The sequence below is a fragment of the Motacilla alba genome, chromosome 17 (genome assembly GCF_015832195.1).
Source record: "Motacilla alba alba isolate MOTALB_02 chromosome 17, Motacilla_alba_V1.0_pri, whole genome shotgun sequence".
Lineage (NCBI taxonomy): Eukaryota > Metazoa > Chordata > Aves > Passeriformes > Motacillidae > Motacilla > Motacilla alba.
Window position 1 is genome coordinate 6,753,984 of NC_052032.1, and position 19,707 is coordinate 6,773,690.

General features: G+C 48.9%; 2 protein-coding genes across 3 annotated transcripts; one reads left to right on the top strand and one right to left on the bottom strand.

The window, feature by feature from the left end:
* The first annotated feature begins 29 nt into the window (after positions 1-29).
* On the top strand, positions 30-12,899 carry POMT1 (protein O-mannosyltransferase 1). 2 transcript variants are annotated; one of them, XM_038155898.1, is made up of 20 exons: positions 32-840; positions 1,428-1,571; positions 2,326-2,432; positions 3,004-3,054; positions 3,396-3,542; positions 4,509-4,620; positions 5,088-5,153; positions 5,277-5,370; positions 5,807-5,962; positions 6,529-6,659; positions 6,882-6,977; positions 8,367-8,459; positions 9,448-9,544; positions 9,614-9,706; positions 10,214-10,334; positions 10,582-10,679; positions 11,199-11,312; positions 11,796-11,922; positions 12,005-12,182; positions 12,423-12,751. In XM_038155898.1, the coding sequence occupies exons 2-20, from the start codon at positions 1,450-1,452 to the stop codon at positions 12,595-12,597; spliced, it is 2,178 nt and encodes a 725-aa protein (XP_038011826.1). In that variant the 5' UTR covers positions 32-840; positions 1,428-1,449; the 3' UTR covers positions 12,598-12,751. The 2 variants fall into 2 exon arrangements, with proteins under 2 accessions (XP_038011825.1, XP_038011826.1); XM_038155897.1 differs by having other exon boundaries at positions 30-840; positions 11,796-12,182; positions 12,423-12,899.
* A 1,419-nt stretch (positions 12,900-14,318) lies between these two features.
* On the bottom strand, positions 14,319-19,042 carry UCK1 (uridine-cytidine kinase 1). Its single transcript, XM_038155899.1, has 7 exons — positions 18,914-19,042; positions 18,560-18,719; positions 17,723-17,819; positions 17,462-17,604; positions 17,288-17,382; positions 16,156-16,204; positions 14,319-15,823 (listed from the first exon to the last, which is right to left on the bottom strand). The coding sequence occupies exons 1-7, from the start codon at positions 18,998-19,000 to the stop codon at positions 15,636-15,638; spliced, it is 819 nt and encodes a 272-aa protein (XP_038011827.1). The 5' UTR covers positions 19,001-19,042; the 3' UTR covers positions 14,319-15,635.
* Positions 19,043-19,707: the final 665 nt, after the last annotated feature.

A 19,707-nucleotide genomic window follows, 5' to 3' on the forward strand; every position in this document is an offset into this window, starting at 1 on the left:
CCCCGTGCTGACGCGTGCGTCTGACGTCACGTCCGGTGTCGCCAGGTAGGGGCGGGTGGAGCGCGGCGCGCGGGAAGGCCCCGCCCCCCGGCGCGCGGGGCCGTGTGGGGCCGGGGGTCCCGGGCCGGAGCTCGGCCCCGGTTCTGGGCCTGGGCCCGGTCTTAGTCCTGATCTTGGTCACGATCCCCTCTGCTCTCGATCCCAGTCCCAGTCCCGATCCTAATTCCGGTCCTAGTGCTGGTCCCGGGCGTGTTCCCGGTCCCGATGCTGGTCCCGCTGGTCACTCGCCCCTTTCACCCCCGCACAGCTGAGGGGGCTGAGCGAGGCCTCGGGGGGGCTGGGGTTGGTTCTCCTCTGCCCCCCGAAAACACCCAGGGAAGGACCCAGGGATGGATGCAGGGCGGGTGGTGGGGCTCAGTGACCCTCTGAGCCGCCTGTGCGGTCGGTGGTGCCCTCGGAGAGCGTAAAGGGGGAACAGGGTGGGGTGGGGGACCCTGGCCCTGCTTCCCCTCATCAGAGCTGCGGAGCCTGGCAGAGGTTCGAGCGTGCCCCGAGGTGGTGCTGCACACCTGCCCTGGGCCCAGCTGTACCGCAGGGCCTCCGTCAGGGGCTCCCGGGCTCGCAGGGCCTGCGAGGGGGTGACAGAGCCCAGGTGGGAGCACAGCTCTGCCAAGGGCTCCTGAAAACCTCTGCTCCACGCAGCGCTTGTGCTTTGTACAGAGAGAAACCAGGCCAGTGGCACGGCTCTGCGTGGTGGTGATGTGCTCACATCTCGCTTTGTTCTCCCCTGATCAAAGCCACGCAGATGGATCTGTTCTGGTGACTTCCCGTTGTGTTGAGGTGAGGAGGCACGGCACTGATTCTCTGCTGTTTTCTGACCTAACTTTTAGCACTTCTGCTTAAACAGCACCTGTACCTGTGCTCCAGTAACCAGCTTTCTAATGCAGAGGGCGTTTGGGGGATCTGCCCCCCCTCTTCCCCACTCCCAAAGAAATAACTCCATTTGTAAGGAAGTAACTTATTTGAGGTTTTCTTTTAAGCTACCTGGGCTCTAAATAGCTCAGTTAGTGAGGTCATCTGGTGCCTGAGCACATGGGTTGGCCATCAGTAGCATCAGAATTTGGGCTGTGAGGTTTGCTCTGCTCAAAGCAGAATACAGGCTGGAGAATTAAGCTGCTGTGGTTCTGCAGAGCCAGTGTAAGAATAAACAAGGTTTGTAGCTTACTACTGCAGGCAGAAGCAGGGCAGATGAAAAGTGTGTCAGCTCAGTAACTTTATTTTTACAACTAGTCCTGTAGATAGAATAGAAACACAAAAACATGAAGAGCAAGGGAATTTTGGGAAATTAATTACCATGAGCTGCAGAAATCAGGCCTGATGCTTTCTGTGAGCCAAAGGGTGACTGCTGTTCTTTTCTGCTCTCGAAGGGTCAGACAAACCTTTGACAGGATGTTGGGATTCCTGAAGGAGCCAGTTGTGGTCACTGCAAAGATCAATGTGAGCCTTGTGGCACTGACCCTGATGGGATTAATAAGTCGTCTCTGGGGGCTTTGCTATCCACGGGCTGTGGTGTGAGTAATGAGTTTCTTTTATTCCTGAATGACACAGACTTGTTTTTCAAACATTTCTGAGCAAGAATGCAGGGAGCAGAAGGGCACAGCTTGGCTGATGTCAGCCTCTGTAAATCATAGAATCACAAAATCCCAGACTGGTTTGGGTTGGAATGGATCTTAAAGCTCATCTTATTCTGCCCCCTGCCGTGGGCAAGGACACCTTCCACTATCCCAGGTACTCCAGCCTGGCCTTGGACACTCCCAGGGATCCAGGGGCAGGCACAGCTTCTGTGGGCACCCTGTGCCAGGGCCTGCCCACCCTCACAGGGAAGAATTCTTTCCTAAAATTCATCTCAAGGGATCCAGGGGCAGGCACAGCTTCTGTGGGCACCCTGTGCCAGGGCCTGCCCACCCTCACAGGGAAGAATTCTTTCCTAAAATTCATCTCAGCCCACTCTGTGTCAGAGTGAAGCCGTTCCCCCTTGTCCTGCCATCCAGGCTCTTACAGTCTCATCCCATATTTCCTGTAGACTCCCTTCAGGCACCAAGAGGCCACAATTCAGCCCCCCCTGTGGGCTTTGTCTTTTCCAGGCTGAACAATGCCAATACACTGATAATCCTTCCCTAACAAAACCCCCTGAGGGGAAGGGGCAAAGCCTCAGCGCTTCCTTGCATTCTTAGCTTTCTGCCAACAAACTGGTGTTTGCTTTCTGAGTGTCCCTGCAGGATAATTGCTGGTAGATTTGACATCTTTCTGCCTCTGGTGTTTCAGTTTCGATGAGGTTTATTATGGCCAATTTGTTTCACTCTACATGAAGAGGATCTTCTTCGTGGATGACAGTGGCCCACCCTTTGGCCACATGCTGCTGGCTTTGGGAGGTAGGGTCTCCTGGAACTGGGAAGTGCCTGTTGCTTGTTGCTGTGGAAGAGAGAGGTGCTGGTTAGGAATCAATCATTAAATCCACTTACGGGGGGAAAGCACAAGGCACATGGGAGACTCTGATGCAGAGAGAATTGAGTTTTCCTTTATTTAGGGTTGTCGGGTCTGTTGCACGAGTAAAGGGGGGGATGATGAAGCCATGTATCCCTCACCTCACTGTTATCCAGTCCTTTGGATAAAGAGAAAAGTAAGATGAGAACTGCTTGTGCAAGAAATAGCCTCAGTTCATTTCTGTAGCTGAGATACCACAACATCAAAGTGTCCGTAGGGGAGGGAGGGATTAAATATACATCTGACTTTGTCACTGAGAATCCCTTGTTCCCAATTTATAGTCTTTGTGCCTCTGCACATTCTCAAGTACTGCTGCAGACAGAACAGCATCAAAGAGGACCCTTTTGGGAAAGAGGACCTTCATGCAAGGAAAAGCAGTGTATTTGGGAAATGGTTCCCAATTTAGCACCAGGTTTTATATGTGCTTTGAGACTGGAAATTCTCTTGTTTATGTTGTAGGTTATTTAGGAGGATTTGATGGAAACTTCCTATGGAACAGGATTGGAGCTGGTAAGAGTTGTTTTTAACTGTCTCACTCTTTAGGGAAAATAAGCAGAACTTAGCAACTGACAGATTCCTTTTGCTTGTCTAGTGGAAATAACACTTCTCCAACACCTTCACTTCTTATTTTAAACAAGTCTTCTGCGGGTCTCTAGCACAAGTTAAAAGCACTATGAATTCATAACACAGGCTTTCTAAATCAGCTGAACCGTTTAAGCGATACAAGATGGACAAATCAGTGCAAGTAGGAGTTAGATTCCTCTAACAATCAAGAAGTTCTGTGTTGGTCTGTCCTCTCTGCGGTTAAGTCTCCAGAGTGGTGGGTCACTGTTTTCTGTTTCCTGTTTCAGAGTACAGCATGAATGTTCCTGTGTGGTCCCTGCGACTCCTGCCAGCCCTGGCTGGTGCTCTCTGTGTGCCTTTAGCCTACCAGATTTTGGTTGAGCTGCACTTCTCCCACTGTGCTGCACTTGGAGCTGCTCTTCTGATTCTCTTAGGTAAGATTGTTCAGCTGAGCCTTGTTCTTCATACATGAGGAGAAGAGTCCCTTTTCCCCTTAGGAATGTTTAGGGTGGAGTAGCATCTCCCCAGAAAAAATCAACAACACATCAGCCCTGGCCTGTGCCAGTCTGTGCTGAGCCTCCCTGGTCTCCTCCATCCTCACAGCTCTGCAGCAGGCTGCCCTTCTGGGCTTTCTACATAAAGTTCTTTCCAATATTATCCAAAGTAGGCAGCCAGAACAGCCTCATGGGAAACCACATTTTTTGTTTCCAAGGAGGCCTGTACTCCCTTCCTCACAGGTTTACAGGGTGAGTTACAACATACTGGCTTTTAACAGCAGGACAACTCGACTTGCAGTCACAGCTCATCGAATTTCTTTATCTCCAAACTGCAGCAAACCAGCCTGTGTCCTTAGCACTGTGATTTAACACTGTTCTGGTGTGTACAACCCAGCTGGTTTTGTTTTCTCTGAGGGGCTGCTGGCAGCTGCCTGGAAGGGAAAGAGCCTCTCAGCAGCTCTTTAGCAGCCTGATAAGAGAAACATCTCCTAGCTACCAGCTTCTGTGATTCTGGCTCATTCCAGCTCCCTTTCCTGCGGATCTGTTGTGTGCTCATTGCTTGCTGTGCTTGCTGCCTGGACTCTTTGGTTTGAGCAGCATCTCTCTGGAGTTCCCAGGACTGATTTTCTTTGCCTTTGTAGGAAGTGCAGCAGCTTTATCTGCCTCCTGATAGACGTCACTGCTTGCCCGCCTCTTTGTCTTGGAAACAGTTATGTCCATGTAATTTGCTCCTGTTGGAAGGTTTTTGTCCTCTAAACCCAGCACTTGCCTGTTACATCCGGCAGGAGCTGTCTGTTCCTAAAAGGGAAGGTCCTTCTGTTGGATAACAATGTGGTTGTCTGAGGTAGCACTTGCCCATAGACAAGTTTCTCTAATTTTGTGTCTGTTTCTCTTTTCCAACAGAAAACTCTCTGATCACTCAATCAAGGTTCATGCTTCTGGAATCAATACTGATTTTTTTTATCCTGCTTGCAGTTGTGTCCTACCTGAAGTTTTACAATTTGCAAAAGCACAGGTAAAGCTGGATTGTCTCCCACCCTTTGGCATGTTCTCATGGTGATTTTTTTTGTCACAGACTGTGTTTCTATGCCTCTTAACCATTCTGCAACTCACTTCACCGGCCTGTAAAATCCAGTGCTTCACCCTCTCATATGGCTGCCCCAGAATTTTTCTACTGAGTAGTGTTAAAGACTGGTTTTACTGTTAGCGGGGTTGTCCTTTTTAATTTTAAAATAGAAATAAAATCCCTTGGGAGCATTTCTTTGCCCACCCAGATTTTTTACTGGAAGGTTTCCTTCTGTGCACAGAAACACTGTTGTTAACAGGTCACTTAATTCTCCTTTGTAACTGTTACAGGCACTGAATTTAGAGATATTTGTCTCTTCTGTTCTGTGATCCTTGCAGAGAATGAAGTAATCCTTAGTAAAGTAAAATTACCTTTAAATTGAGCCTAGCAATTGATTTAATACATTTATCTTTAAGTGCTTTCTCTGGAAGCTGGTGGTTTTGGCTCCTGCTGACTGGAGTAGCCTGCTCTTGTGCAGTTGGGTAAGTGTTGATGTCTTACCTGGACTTTAATGCCAACTGCTCAAGAGAATGTTAGAATATTTGTATCTTGTATTAGGTAATGGTGTAGTTTTTTAACCATGTTCATTTTTTATGCGCTTTCAGAGTGAAATATATGGGCCTGTTTACCTACATGCTGCTCTTGGCCACTGCAGGACTCCACTTCTGGCACATGATAGGAGACCAGAACTTGTCAAATGTGCGTAGCACAGCATGCAAAATACATTATTTGTCACTTTTCATTGCAGCAGCCTTTCAAGCCCACAGATAACAGTGCAGTCTGTAGCTGGCTTTTGTACTAAAATTCCTTGTCTGGAAACCTTCCTGTCATAGCTCAGTTCCCAGCTCAGTTGCTGGGGAAGATGGAATTAAATTTAAGAAAAATATGTGTGTGTGACTGTCTTTTCTGCTGTTATCCATGTCTTGGTGATGTGTGACTCAGAACGTGCACTTGTTTCACACGCTCCTGCCAGCTCCTCTTCAAATCCTTGCTGGAAGTTACCCAGTTGTCCACAAAGTTACAGCTGAATGAGAGCAGTGGGGAAAACTTAGAAAAGACAAACAAATAAAGCTAAATGCTCTGGAATTTTTAGTATCTAGAGCATGAAACAAGTGAGCTTTCTCTTTTCCTTCAGGTTTCCTTGCTGTGCCATTTTCTAGCCCGGGCTCTGGCCCTCATCATCATCCCCCTGGGGCTGTACCTCTCCTTCTTCTACGTTCACTTGGCTCTGCTGTATCGCTCTGGGCCTCACGACCAGATCATGACAAGTGCTTTCCAAGCCAGCTTAGAGGTAAAGGAAATGTGGTCTTGGAACTGATTTATTGGAGACAAGAGGGGAAAATGTTCACTATTAGTTTAATCCTGTTCCTTTATTCTTGCATGTTTTACCCCTTTTATGTCATTTAACTATTTTGCTGCTGTAGTACTGCTTTAAGGTGAAGCAATAATGACTGAAATCCTAATGACAGATGAAAACCTCTTCCCAGTGAAGCAAAAGCAATATATTCACTCTTCTGCTGAAAGTTTGTCCCTTGCTACAGGACACTCCACAGAAGTAGCTACAGTACTGAACTCTCACATGGTGACATGGCATACTATAGGAGTGCTTAGCCCATCTTTTAGGATATGGCTTTAGGGATATTTCCTGAGACCCTGTAGTCTTTTAGTTTTTTAGGTGTTGGTGTATTTACTATCTGTTGAGTGTGGTGCTGCAAGACTTGATTTTGGCAGATAAAACCAAATGAGAAGGCACCGTGTGAAGATACTGCTGTGTTGAACTGGGATGCGACTCTATAGAATTTAAACAGCCTCGGGGTTGTTTCTTCTTTGTACTTACCCTGTCCTTGCCCTTCTCAGGGTGGGCTGGCTCGGATCACTCAGGGTCAGCCCTTGGAGGTGGCCTATGGCTCTCAGATCACCCTGCGGAACGTGCTGGGCAAGCCCATGCAGTGCTGGCTGCACTCTCACTCCAACACGTACCCCATCAGGTGAGGAATCTGCCTGGGTCTGTGTGGGGAGGGTCAGCTCTGCTTCTTCACCTGCCAGTCCAAGTATAGCAGTTTGGGTCCTGGCAGTGTCTGCACTGATCCTTCACTGTCCCTGTGCTCTGTAGGAGTGATCAGTGGTGTGCTGCTGCTTTGTGCTGCTGGCACTGGTGAGCACAGACGTATGCCTTTACACCTCTGGGGGGTTTTGTTACTTCTGTGCAGGTATGAGAATGGCCGAGGGAGTTCCCATCAGCAGCAGGTGACCTGCTACCCCTTCAAGGATGTGAACAACTGGTGGATTGTCAAAGATCCTGGAATGTGAGTATGCAAGAGATTTAAATTCAACCAATATGCTTCCAAAACCCAACCAGGGCTTGGATTGGATTGGATTGGACTTTCTCTGCTCATGGGTGCAGAAGCCTGGTGTGATTTGAGCAAGTGATTGCAGCTCTTTGCACAATCCTTCTCAATGTGGTAAAACCATCACTGAGGACTCTAAAATCCTGTCTGAACTGCTCCTGCCAGAACATGGGCTGTGCTGTGCATAAGTGGAACTTGAAAGACTCACAGGACCAGTGGAGATTCTTCAGGTGTTTTGCATGAAAGGGAAGCTGTGCTTGTTGAAGTGTGAGCCATGGTGTTAAGAGTGTCTTGATGAGTTTTATCAAACTTGAATAAGTCTCAGAAAATACTAAGAAACACTTTTGAAAAATGAGTAGTTCTTTGTATTAGAAGTGTGGAATGAGCTGTAAGATCTGTCACATAGGGAAGGATTCCAAGTGGTGCCTGTACCTGGGGCCTGGTTTGTGCTGAAATTGCCACTGTGCTGAAATTTGCCATTGTGCTGAAATTGCCATTGTGCTGAAATTTGCCATTGTCACTGTCAGTGCAGAGCAGGACTCTCTGTCCTTGTTTTGCCAGTAAAAGCCTTTGAGTGACATAATTCCACACTGATCAAAAAGTTGCTTTTGTAGGTTTCTTACGTTGTTCTGAGAACTGTATAAAGAGTCCTGTCAGAAGGACTGTGTGCCATTAGAAGTCATATCCGTGTTGGGAAAGTTTGTCCATGGTGCAAACCTTTCAAGTAGGGACTCAAACAGAACCACAGTCCCCAAATATATTCTTAAAATTCTTCAAACTTAGAAGACTCCTATGAGCATTGGAGGATGTGAAGTTCTTCTATGGAACAGTAAAACACAGGCAGCAGTTCAGTGAATTGCAGTTCCCCCTTGTCTGGCCCTGTCCAGAAGCCAGGTGAGAGTTTACTCTGTATGGTGTAAAAGCCATTGATCTCTCCTATAATTCTGCCAAAGTGACGCCAGCTGTAGTGCAGCACCCATCAGACTCAGTGAAGCACTCAGTGTTTGACACAAGCCACCAAACAGCTGTGTGACAGCAATAACCTTAATTCACTCCTGACTGACCTGGATTCAGACCACTGACCTAATGCCTGGAGTGTCAGTATCCCATTACTGATCCTCTGACTCATTCTGCCCTTAACTCACCTTTGCCTTGATGAGCTTTGCTTCCATTCTGGTTCAACCTATACATTGCTTTAATTTCTCATTTTCTCGCTTAAATTTCTGTCCCCGCCCACAGCTTCTTGACCTAACAACTTGCTCATGACAAGGTTGTGGTCTATATAAAGATGCATATAATTGAACCATTTCCAATTTAACCCTTTGCTCTTGGGTGTCCCTTCCCCAGGCAGCAGCTGGTGGTGAGTAACCCCCCCCGGCCCGTCAGGCACGGGCACATCGTGCAGCTGGTCCACGGCATCACAACTCGCTACCTCAACACGTAAGTCCTTTCCTCGTGCTCTGCTCTGCCAAGCCTGCTGGCTCATTCTGCTGGGCTGGCTCTCAGAATAACCACTTAGTGACCTTGCATTCAGATATGCCATAAACTGCCTGTTAGCTGTGGATTTCTACACTAATGTGCCTTGGAGGGACCTCATGTGGTTAGTTCCATATGCCATCCCTGTGGCCCGGAGGAAAGGATGCTGTATGCTTATTTATTTTTTTCTGATTGACTTGGCAGTGGGATTTGATTCTAATCACTAACTTCTTAATAGTTGCTTACTGCTTCTGTTCTTTCCTACTAGTGGCCTTCAGAGAATTTCACCGTTTTTCACATTTCATGGTAGTTCTGCAGATTCCTAAATACAGAGTCCCCTCTGTCAGTCTTCATCCTCACCCTTTCATTGCCCCCACTCTGGACAGGTGCAGGTATTTAGTATTTTCTGTGACTTAACCCAAATCCAGCTCCAGTGACTTTGATGCTCCTACCTGAAGGATGTGCTCTGGAAGTCAGCAGGATGTGCTGGAGAATCCGGTGTGCTGTGGCTCATTGCCAGAGATTATTTCCTGTTTTGAAAGCCTGCAGTATGAAGTTGCCTCCTGACTGCTTCCCAAAGGGCATCTGTGTGTACTTGAATATCACTCAGATTAGGAAGGGGGTTGTTCTGAGCTTGGGTTTTTGCTGTGTCCCTTCCAAATCTAATTTGTTCATTATTGGAAACCCCAGTGAACAGCGTCTCTGTTTGTCACAATCAGGGCTTGTTCTTCAGCCTGGCATCGCAGGCATCTGCATTGGCTTCCTCTGAGCCTGTTCCTGGCAGCTCTTGGTTGTGGGGAATGCTCTCTCTCAGAGTAAACAGTGCTATCCCAATAAATGAGTTACTTTTTGCTTTATTACTAAATCCAGTCTAAGCCAATTCCATATGGGTTTGCTTTTTATATGTATTTGGGAAATAGTGGTAGAGGATCTTCCTTTATTTGTATTCTAGGCATGACGTTGCTGCTCCTCTCAGCCCCCACTCCCAGGAAGTTTCCTGCTATATTGATTATAACATCTCCATGCCAGCACAGAACCTCTGGAGAGTGGTGAGTGGTCAGAGGGGAGGAGCTGAAACAGCTGAGACAACATGGATCAAAATCATCTTTCTGTTGTAGGAAATTGTAAATCGTGAGTCTGACACGGATGTGTGGAAGACAATTCTGTCAGAAGTGAGGTTTGTTCACGTGAACACCTCTGCAGTGCTAAAGGCAAGTGGGGTTATGTTTATTTGCCTGTAGCTTTTGCTTCATGCAGTTCTTGTAATCTCAAAAACTCTGCTCCAAAATAGCTACACCACTTTAACAAATAACCAAGTAAGTAAATTAAAGGAAACAATTGCTCAGTGTGACCAAGGAGCATGTTTTGGGTTGTCACACTGGTACTTCATCCCTTTCAGTAGCAAAGCTGTCCTGCTTCTCAAGAGGCTGTGACCACTCTACACAGCTGGGGCTTACAAACTGATGCTGAGTCTTTGTGCCTGTGAGAGCAGCCACAATAATTAAGGATCTTTTTCTTTACAGAGTTTCCCAGAATCACTGATTTTATGGCTGTAGCATTTATTGAGACTTTATTTTGCATGGTGACTCTTCACACATTCTCTGGCAGTCCCTTGCTGTCATCCAGTGCTCAGGCAGAGCCTGGGAATTTCTTCCATCCTGAAGTTCAGTTCAGTAGAACTTTCAGTTTACAAGTTCACAGTTGTGTTTCTCTTTTAGCTCAGTGGAGCGTCTCTGCCCGAGTGGGGATACCGGCAGCTGGAGGTGGTTGGAGAGAAGCTGGCCAAAGGCTACCACCAGAGCATGGTGTGGAATGTGGAAGAGCACAGATATGGGAAAAGTATGTCTCAGCCATGTTCCTGAAGCAGGTTTCACTTCCTGGTGGTGGCAAGGTGGTACTGTGTGTGTGTGTGTTCAGTTGGCTGTACCATGGTGTCAGAATCCTTACAAAGTCCTTCAAGTGCTGTTGCAGTTGGATGATGTACTGGAGAGGGCTCCTGGCAGAGTGAGGAGCCTGTGTGCTCTCTCCCCTTTCTAGCTTTCTGCCTGTTATGTGGTTATTTCTGAGCTTTGCTGTTTTCTTCCAGGCCAAGAGCAAAAAGAGAGGGAAGTGGAACTCCACTCTCCCACCCAGATGGACATCAGTAAAAACCTCAGCTTCATGGCAAAGTTCACAGAATTGCAGGTGAGTGTCTTGTTATTCCCTTCATTTTTTCCTGCTGCTGCAGAGCAGGAACCTGAGCATTTCTGCAGACTCTGAGCCTGAGAATTCATTGTTTAATCCTCGCTGATAGTTTGGCTTCCTCACTGTAAAAAAATGTTTCTGAATGCACTTATAAGGGCATTAAAGACCTGGGCTGTCCAGTAATGAATACCCAAGTGATTGTGTAACAAAAAAGGGGGAGGAAAATTGGTTGGGCACCCAGAAGCTGCCTGAAGCTGAACTGTAATGTGTGGTACGTGCAGTGGGTAGTGTTGATGCCCCTTACTATCTCTGTAGAAATCCATTAAGGAAAGTGCATTATTTAATAACAAAATAAAACAATTGTATTGATCAGTATTCATATGAGATATGTAAAATATTTCTCCACTCGCAGCTTAGGAACTTAACATCTTACATCTGGAGCTGTTCACCCATGCCTGATGTCCCACCTGTTGTTCCAATTCTGAAAGCCTTCTGCTTACCTTTTTTTTTTTTTTCTAGTGGAAAATATTGACATTAAAAAATGAAGACACAGAACATAAGTACAGCTCCTCTGCCCTGGACTGGATCACAATGGACACCAATATTGCCTACTGGCTCCACCCCACCTCGGGGGTAAGTACAAGAGGTAGAAGCAGCTGTGAAGCTTTTGAGAAAGCAGAACAGCTCAGATGTGAGCCCCAGGAGTAGGAATCAGAACAGGACTGCAGCTTCCAGCCAAGGACTTTGCCTGTATTAATATATTTTCCATGAGGGGTGAGGTATTTGTTTTAGTATGAGATACAGCTTTGACAGTAGTTGCTTTTAATTAAATCATGTTTGCTTGTGCTTTTTTTTTTAAAGGTAAATTGCAGTTTAATAGTTTCCATTATTGATTTCATTTAGAAGATGAGTTCATCTCCAATAGCATCCTTTAAATGCTTTCCATTACACAAGAGTCCTAAAGCAGCAAAGTTCATCAACCAGCTTTGTTCCAGGTTACTAGGCAGGCTCATTCTGGAGCTTAATTTAGCAAGTTTGTGTAGGTAATATTTAAACTTACGTAAAAGAACCACAGCATGTTCCTGCTTCTGGCTTAGACCATCATCTGTCCTGCAGGCCCAGATCCACCTCCTTGGGAATGTTGCCACCTGGGCTTCAGCTAATGCAGCTGCTCTGGCCTACCTGTGTCTGTCCCTGTGGTACTTGCTGCGGCGAAGGAGGAAGATCTATGACATCCCTGAAGGTCTGACTGCACTCTGTGTGTGTGTCCAGGTGGAGCCCTGTGCCTTGCTCTGCTCTCAGATGCCATCTCCTGTCTCCTGCAGATGCCTGGCAGCTCTGGATGGCAGCGGGAGGCATTTGTGGTGGAGGCTGGGCTGTGAATTACCTGCCCTTCTTCCTGATGGAGAAAACACTTTTCCTGTACCACTACCTGCCTGCTGTCACATTCCAGATTCTCCTGATTCCTGTGGTACTGCAGCATCTCAGCGATCATCTCTGCAGGTATTTCACTTCAGCAGAATAGTTCTCTTGAACAGGAGGTCTGGCAGTTCTTTCTGCAGGGCTGTCTCCTGGGCAAGCTGCTGCAAGGAAAGCAGGGGTTTTTCCAGCAGTGGTTTTTCCAGCAGTGGCCAAACTCTTGTCATTTGCCTTTAGGGAAGCCAGGCCAGGCACAGGTCTTTTGGATGAAGCGTTTGGCCAGCCTTGATGTAACTTGAGTGCTCTTTCCCTCTCTGATCCCAGATCTGTGCTGCTCAAGAGCATGTTGAGTGCCCTGATTGTAGCCTGGTTCTCCTCGGTGTACTTTGTGTACTGCACCTTCAGCCCCGTGACCTACGGGCAGCCTGCGCTGTCCCTCGCGGAGCTCCGGGCCCTGCGCTGGAAGGACACCTGGAACATCCTGATCCGAAAGCAGTGACCACTCCAGCCTGGGACAGCAAAGGGAAACACCTCGTGTGCAAAGCCAAGAATTTATTGTTACTATCATGGAAATATTAACAGTCGCTTCAGGTATTTTGTAGTAGTCCAGATCTAATGATTACAGGAGAAGAAAACAAAGGAATGCTGTTACAGAAAAGGTCTCAACAGTAATACAGCTGTTAGGAGCACAGTTCCCAGTTTCTGCCCTTGTTTCATGCACCCCTCACTGCCCCTCAGGATGTGAAGGTTGCTGACTTCAGTCAACAGCATCCCAGCCCCTTTGCTGGGAAGAGCTGCAACAATTTCTTCGCTTTCCTGGAAATACAGCGGTGGTTTCTTCCTTCTGGCACTACGTTGCACTTAGGGCTATTTCATGTGCTTCCTATCACTGTGGTCTACAAGCCCATTATATGCTTACTATAAATGGACTCTTTCAACACATCAGATACTTTTTTCTGTTTTCTTTGTTATGCCTGAAACCCAGGTTTTCCCTCTCTAGAGCCTGTTCATCTTTAACAATCAGTAACTGGCCTGCAGCCTTACAGCATCATTCCATGACTCTGTTCCTCAACAATGCATTATTTGCCCCCAACTTCCAATGCTCTGCTATCATTTCTATTTTTGTAAATACAGCATCAGGCTACATTTATAAATAGTTCGTTCTGCATAGAATCATGACTTGTTACTATTATCTATTTATAATCATCTGACATAAGCATCACTTTTAAGAAGATAAGCAAAATAAAAAGACATTAAAAATTGCTGTTACAGCTAAAGAAGGCTTCAGGCAAGCCAGGAACTGAGCCAAAGCCAGAATAATCCTTTGGCCGTGTGGCACTGATGTGAAGCCTGAAGCCTGTTACCAGCAGTGGCAGTATTGCCATTACACCTCACATCCCATGGGAAAAGAACTCTGGGCAGGTAGCACTGATCCTGCTGACAAGGAAACCTGCTCCAGCTTGTGCACATGGGTGCAGGGTGAAAACACTGAAACCCAGCCCGTGGCCTGCCTGCAGCAGCAGAGAATTCACAGAGGAGAAGGCAAAGGTGAAGCACTGGGGACTCAGTGGGCAATTTGTAATGGCTCTGTCCTGTGTCTGAGCAGGGCAGTAGTACCTGGGCCACGTTCCATTGCTGTATCTCCACGTGGCAGCAGCAGCAGGTCCTGCAGGGCAGCACAAAGCTGCCAGAGCAGCAGTCCCACACCCCAGGGGCTGTGCAGTTCCTCACTGCTCTAAAACATTCTAGTCAAGGCTCCCTCGCCCCTCCCTGGAAGGTATGATCCAACACCACAGTCATCCAAAGTAGGTTTTAGTGACTATTTTGCTCCTACTGGAATCAGCCCTGAGAGCTAATGCTTCGGTGCAGTAGCTCATACTCTAAGTCTGTCACCCTGAACTAGACAGCACCCAGCAGCAGTCAGGAAATGTTCTGCCTTCTCCTGGGCACTGCAGAAGTACCACTGAACTATCACTGAGACACCAAACCCTCACCCCTTTCCAAGGCTGAGAAGACCATAGGGATGGAAGTGCAGACTGCATTTCTTGAGTTTGGGGTCTCTTCCTCTAAATTTTCAGCTACCGCAGAACCAAAGGTAACAATTCTGAGTTAAGGGGAGAAAGAACTGTTGAGTATAAGAGCCCCATCAGCAGTGTTCCTTTCTGTGCCTTTTTGTTAGCATAGTAAATGTACCAGAATTACCTTTTATAAAAATGGTCATTTCTGATCACTGGTCATTTATTTATTAGCCAAAGTAACACACCCACAACCAACACAGCCAAACCCTGCTTTTAGAAAATTAGCAAATATGAAAAAGTTCCTCTTAGAAACATTTCCCTCCCACCCTCATTCTCAAAATTACACCTTAAGTCCAGACTCAAGAACAGTATCACAAGGACATTTTCAAAGGTCCAACCAGCACTTCATTGCAGTTTTCTTTTCCAAACAGACACTTCATGCTGCTGCAGTATCACTTATCTGGGGTAAACTACAGAAACTGGCATATCACTGTTTGTACTCCTTGTCTGCTCTTTTTAGAAAGCCAGACATTCTTGAGTTGAAGCTGCTGGAGTGCAAGGCAAGTGCTCTGACCCTGTCTGAGGGTGTCCAGGCAGCTGCCAGTGCCAGCAGGAGGAGGGTCCTGCAATTCCCAGTTTCCCCCCTTGCTGACCTCACCAGCCATCTCTGGAAGTGGACGGATTCTGCCCAGCAGAATGTGCAACCAGCAGTACAGAAATGCACTAAAAGACACTAATACTGACAAGGTCAGGTTTCTGTTTCCATGAGCAACTCAATCCAGTTGGAGCTCACACATTCAGTTAACTGTGGTAAAGCACACTGGGTACAAAAAATAACCAAACAGTGTAGCAAGATTCAGGAGCTTGGAAAGGAATAAATTAGGAATCACTAGAACCACTAAACTTGGGCCTGTCCCCCGGTGAACTGCAAGTTCCCATTTGTCCCAGTCAGTCTCTGTCTCACCCCTGTCTCAAGGGAAAGGTGCCTCTGCAGGTCAGTCCCACAGGCTGGAAGGAGGCTGGCCAGCAGCAGAGCATGGCCACAACTCAAGGTGCCAACAAGGTGGAGAAGAGTAAGAGCCTGTTAAAATTAACAGCATGTGAGCTAGTCTTGGACAGAGAGAACAATACCCAAGAGGCAGATGGTTTTCCTGCTACAGACGACCATCATCAGGGAAATGGATATCTTGCTAGTCACCCGATAGTGCTTAATTTTCAGGGGAATCTTCAGCATTAGATCTCATTCTGAAAATTAAAAAAAAGGCAAGTAACACCGCCTTTAACCAGTTCACCAAGTAACAACTCCAGACATCTCAGAGAGAACAGGGAGGGGTTTGGAGGGAAGCGGGACGGAAGGCCAACCCCTTCCTCTCCCCTCTGTGAGAAGATTCCCACCAGGACCCCCTCCGCTGCTAGGACGACTTAAGGGGCGCTTCACCAACCATTCCGTGGAAGTCCTTTCCCAAAGTTGTCTTCAGTGTTGGTGTGGACCAGAGGCAAACCCCGGGGCCGTGCCGGGCTAGTGCGGGCGGCTGCTGGACTCGAGGTGCGAGCGCTTGCCGGCCGCCAGCACGGCGGCGCTCTCCGCCTGCTCCGGGAAGGGCCGCTTGTACGTCCGGCCGTGCCCGTTCAGCGCCCCCCGCTGCCACTTGCAGATGTCCCCGTTCAGGATGTCCTGGATGTGCTGCACGATGAGGTTTATGGCAACTGCAGAGAGGAACGGGGAATAGAGGACATGAAGGCTCTCCTGGTTGAGTTATCTAGAAAATGTGGAGCATCCAGCCCTGCTCAAGTTTTAAGGAGCCCTTAAATGAAACTCTGCCTGCTGTTTGCACTGAGGTCAGACCTCAACAGGTCACTTGTCCAGCCCTCCACAGGCCGAGCAGCTGGTCCTTCTGATCAGGCTGAGCAGCTCCCTCCCCTCCAGCAAAACTCCCCTCCTCAGGAGCAGGCACTCCAGGCAGCAGGGTGCCTCCTGCTCTATTCCCAACCCCAAAGGTGTCTCCCCAGGGAAATGAGGGAACCCAACCCCCTTTTACCCATGTTGTCAACTCCTCGGGGGATGATGACATCCGCATACTTCTTTGTCTGCAAAACAGAAACAGTGGTGGAGGAGGCTGTTATAGGGAAAAGTCAGCTTCATTCCAGGAAGAAGCAACCAGAAAACTGGGCAAAGATGGAAGTGCTCCAGGGTTGTAAGTTAAAACTCTCTGTCATGGTAACAACCTAAATAAATTCCAATATCACACTGGGAAATGTGCACTGGATTTCAGCTCAGGGATTCTTCTTACTGTCCCTTTGCAGAGAATCACCAGGTGGAAGCAGCAGGTCAGGTGTGGAGTGCTTTGCTTTTACCCGTTTGAGCTGCCTTCAAACACTGCCCATGCCAGGCAAGGTCTGTTTGCCAAGAGCTGGTTTTAATCAGCATTTCGCAAGCCATTGCTAAATCTCTGCTGAGAGCCAAGGTATCCAAACTGCATGTGAAATTCCTGCCTGCCTCTGATAACATTTTATTGATCTTTACCACCACAGCACTCCTGCTTTTCCTTTCCCCCCACAGCTGAAAAATGCTGGCAAATGCAGCATTTCAAATGAGTAGTTTAAGAATCCCAGAAATCCTTTGATTTAGAGCAAGAGGTGCCTGAGTTAGCCTTTTCCAATTTATTTAATCCACATACTGGATTTTGTTCTCATAGGGCTTTTTAGAAATTAATTTGATTATTTGAGTACCTAAATTGGCCTCACACTACATGGTGTAGCAAGCAGAGCTAGAATGGTCTGCCCCAGGTTTTCACCAGTGTTCCCTCTGAGAAAGGCTGCTGGAAACCAAGCTTTTCTTTCTTCCTACAAGGCTTAAGAATAAACTGAGAGTGGGAGTCTTTCATTCAGAGAGACCCATACGTAAATAGCCCCAGCAGCCAGCAGTGAGAAAACGTGCTTGAGGCATTTCCATGGTGCTTTGCCAGCAGAAGGGACCATTGCAGTTCCTTAACAACCAGCTTGAGATGGTTGAAGACATGAGGCAGAGGGGAGAGCGTGGGATTTGTGAAATACAAATGCCAAAAGTCACCACTGCTGCCCCTACAGCAGCTAATTCCCAAACAACCCTGCTCCTCTAGCCCTCCCCAAAAAAAAAGACCCCAGAAATGAAATTAGTGAGAGGCTTCGTACCGGTAAGCAGAACTCCTCAAAGGCAGGCTTGACAAACGTGGTGTACTGGGTGAGGATCTGCTCCAGGTCCCTCCCACGCTTCATATCTCGCAGAACTGGGAAGGGGAGATAAAAGGCCTGGCCGTTGTCCCGTGGTGGGGACGGATAAGGAGCGGGGGCACGGCGGGGCTTTACCTCTGCGGGACAGCCGCACGTCAGAGTCCGTGTCCACGAAGAGACGCAGGTGGAACATGTCCCGAATGTCCTGGCTGTAGAAAACCAGGATCCCCTCAAAGAGGACGACGTCAGCGGGATACACCACCGTGGTCTCTGCCAGCCTGCCAGCAGAGAACACCCAGAGCCTGTTAAACAGGCCTTGTGCCACCACCGAGGGATCTGTCCCCAGGCTGGGGACACCCCCACAGAACCCAGGAGTTCAGACAAGGTAGAGCCTACCTAGAATGTGTCACGAAGTCGTACGTTGGTACCTCAACCGTTTTGCCCTCAACAATGTTTTTCAGGGTTGAATGCATCAAATCGTTATCGAAGGCATCTGCGAGAGGAAAGTTCAAAGAGAAGGACTCTCAGATGCTGTTGTATCAAATGATCTGCTCAGATTTTTCCCCACCCAAAGGAAAAACCCTCTACCCATAATTTCACCAGAAAAAAGGAACTTGCAGCCTATTCTTTCCCCAAGTGACAATGGCTGTGTTTGGTTTCAGAGATAAGGAAGTTTGCTGCTCACAAGCAACCCTAACACAATGAAATGAAGAGCTCAAAGGTGAAGCTGGTCCTTTTATAATTTTATCAACCCGCTTAGTAATTGCGTAATTTTGTGAAACTTTGTTCATCCGTTAGTCAAGAGCCAACTGGAAAACCCCAGGCATCTTTCATGGTTTCCATTACCCACCCAACAGGCACCACACTTCAGCCAAGGGCAGCTCCCTGTCCCGCCTACAATCCACAGCACTCCCCCGGGCAAGGGAAGCAGCTGTTTGTGTGGACAAGAAGTAACAGGAAAGGATTTGGGGAATGATGTTGTTCACTAAGGAGCCTCTCAGGAGCAGGGAGCGGAGCAGGGAGCAGCAGGCTGGGATGCTCAGCGCCTCTCCACGGCTCCAGACGGGCCGTCAGTAACAACGGGCACAGGGGAAGGACAAATGGATGTTCTGGCGGGGGAAAGCATTTCTGTTCTCCAACACTTCCCACTTCCTACAGGCGCTTCCCGTGAGACCCAGCTGCGCTCCAGGCAGTGACCGGACCCTGCTGGTGCGGGGCCGGTGTGCGGCTCACCCGGGTGGTCGAAGTTGTACTGTCCCTTCAGCGCCTTGGCCTGCTGCTCGGCCGTCAGCACCTTGTAGAAGCTGTCCTGGCTGAGGATCAGCACCTTGCGCTGCCGCTGCTCCACCTCGTTCTGCCCCAGCAGCTCCATGATCTTCTCGCACACTGTGGACTGAGCGGGACGGGGGCTCAGCCGGGACCCCGGCCCTTCCCGCGGCGCCCGGCGCGGCCCGGCCCCAGCCCGCCCTGTGCCCGGGGCCGCCCCCGGCCATGCCCCTGCGGGCGCCGCGCAGCTCCCGCGCCGCGCGGGCTGCCGGGGGCGAGCTCCGGCACGGCCCCGGCACGGCCCCGGCACGGCGGGCTCACCTTGCCGCTGGCGGTGCCGCCGCTGACGCCGATGAGGAAGGGCTTGGGGTGCGGCCGCTCCGCGTCCGGGCCGCCCGCGGACGCCATGGCGGGATGGACGGCGGGGGGCGGGGCCGGACAGGGAGAGGGGCGGGGCCTGGAGGGGGCGGGGCGATGAGAGGCGGAGCCACCGGCGCTGAGCGCGTCCGGCCTCAGCCCCGGGGCCGGAGCCCTGGCACGGACAGACGGACGGACGGACAGATGGACAGCCGGACAGACGGACGGCTCTGCCCTGTTACACACAGCGCTGTCTTACCCAGGCTCTTGTGTGACCGTGTGTGTGAGTGCGCGGCTGCTCCAGGCTGTGTGTTGGACACCTGTTCCGGGTGTGGTTTACACCTGTACCCGTGTGTGTTTTACACCTGTACCCGTGTGTGTTTTACACCTGTACCCGCGTGCATGTGTACACCTGTACTCGTGTGTGTTTTACACCTGTACCCGTGTGTGTTTTACACCTGTACCCGCGTGCATGTGTACACCTGTACCTGTGTGTGTTTTACAACTGTACCCGTGTGTTTTACACCTGTACCCGTGTGTGTTTTACACCTGTACCCGTGTATTTTACACCTGTACCCGCGTGCATGTGTACACCTGTACCCGCGTGCATGTGTACGCCTGTTCTGGGTGTGTTTTACACCTGTACCCGCGTGCATGTGTACACCTGTACCTGTGTATGTTTTACAACTGTACCCGTGTGTTTTACACCTGTACCCGTGTGTGTTTTACAACTGTTCCCGTGTGTTTAACAGCTGTAC

Bases quoted from the DNA above. Each gene is read 5' to 3' on its own strand.
- UCK1 (XM_038155899.1), bottom strand. From the start codon at position 19,000: ATGGCGTCCGCGGGCGGCCCGGACGCGGAGCGGCCGCACCCCAAGCCC. The intron at 17,820-18,559 runs GTGAGCCGCACA...TTCCTCTCGCAG, and splicing joins GTACAACTTCGACCACCCGG to ATGCCTTCGATAACGATTTG. The intron at 17,383-17,461 runs GTAAAGCCCCGC...TCCCCTTCCCAG, and splicing joins CGTGCGGCTGTCCCGCAGAG to TTCTGCGAGATATGAAGCGT.
- POMT1 (XM_038155897.1), top strand. From the start codon at position 1,450: ATGTTGGGATTCCTGAAGGAGCCAGTTGTGGTCACTGCAAAGATCAAT. The intron at 4,621-5,087 runs GTAAAGCTGGAT...TTTATCTTTAAG, and splicing joins TACAATTTGCAAAAGCACAG to TGCTTTCTCTGGAAGCTGGT. The intron at 5,371-5,806 runs GTGCGTAGCACA...CTTTTCCTTCAG, and splicing joins GAGACCAGAACTTGTCAAAT to GTTTCCTTGCTGTGCCATTT.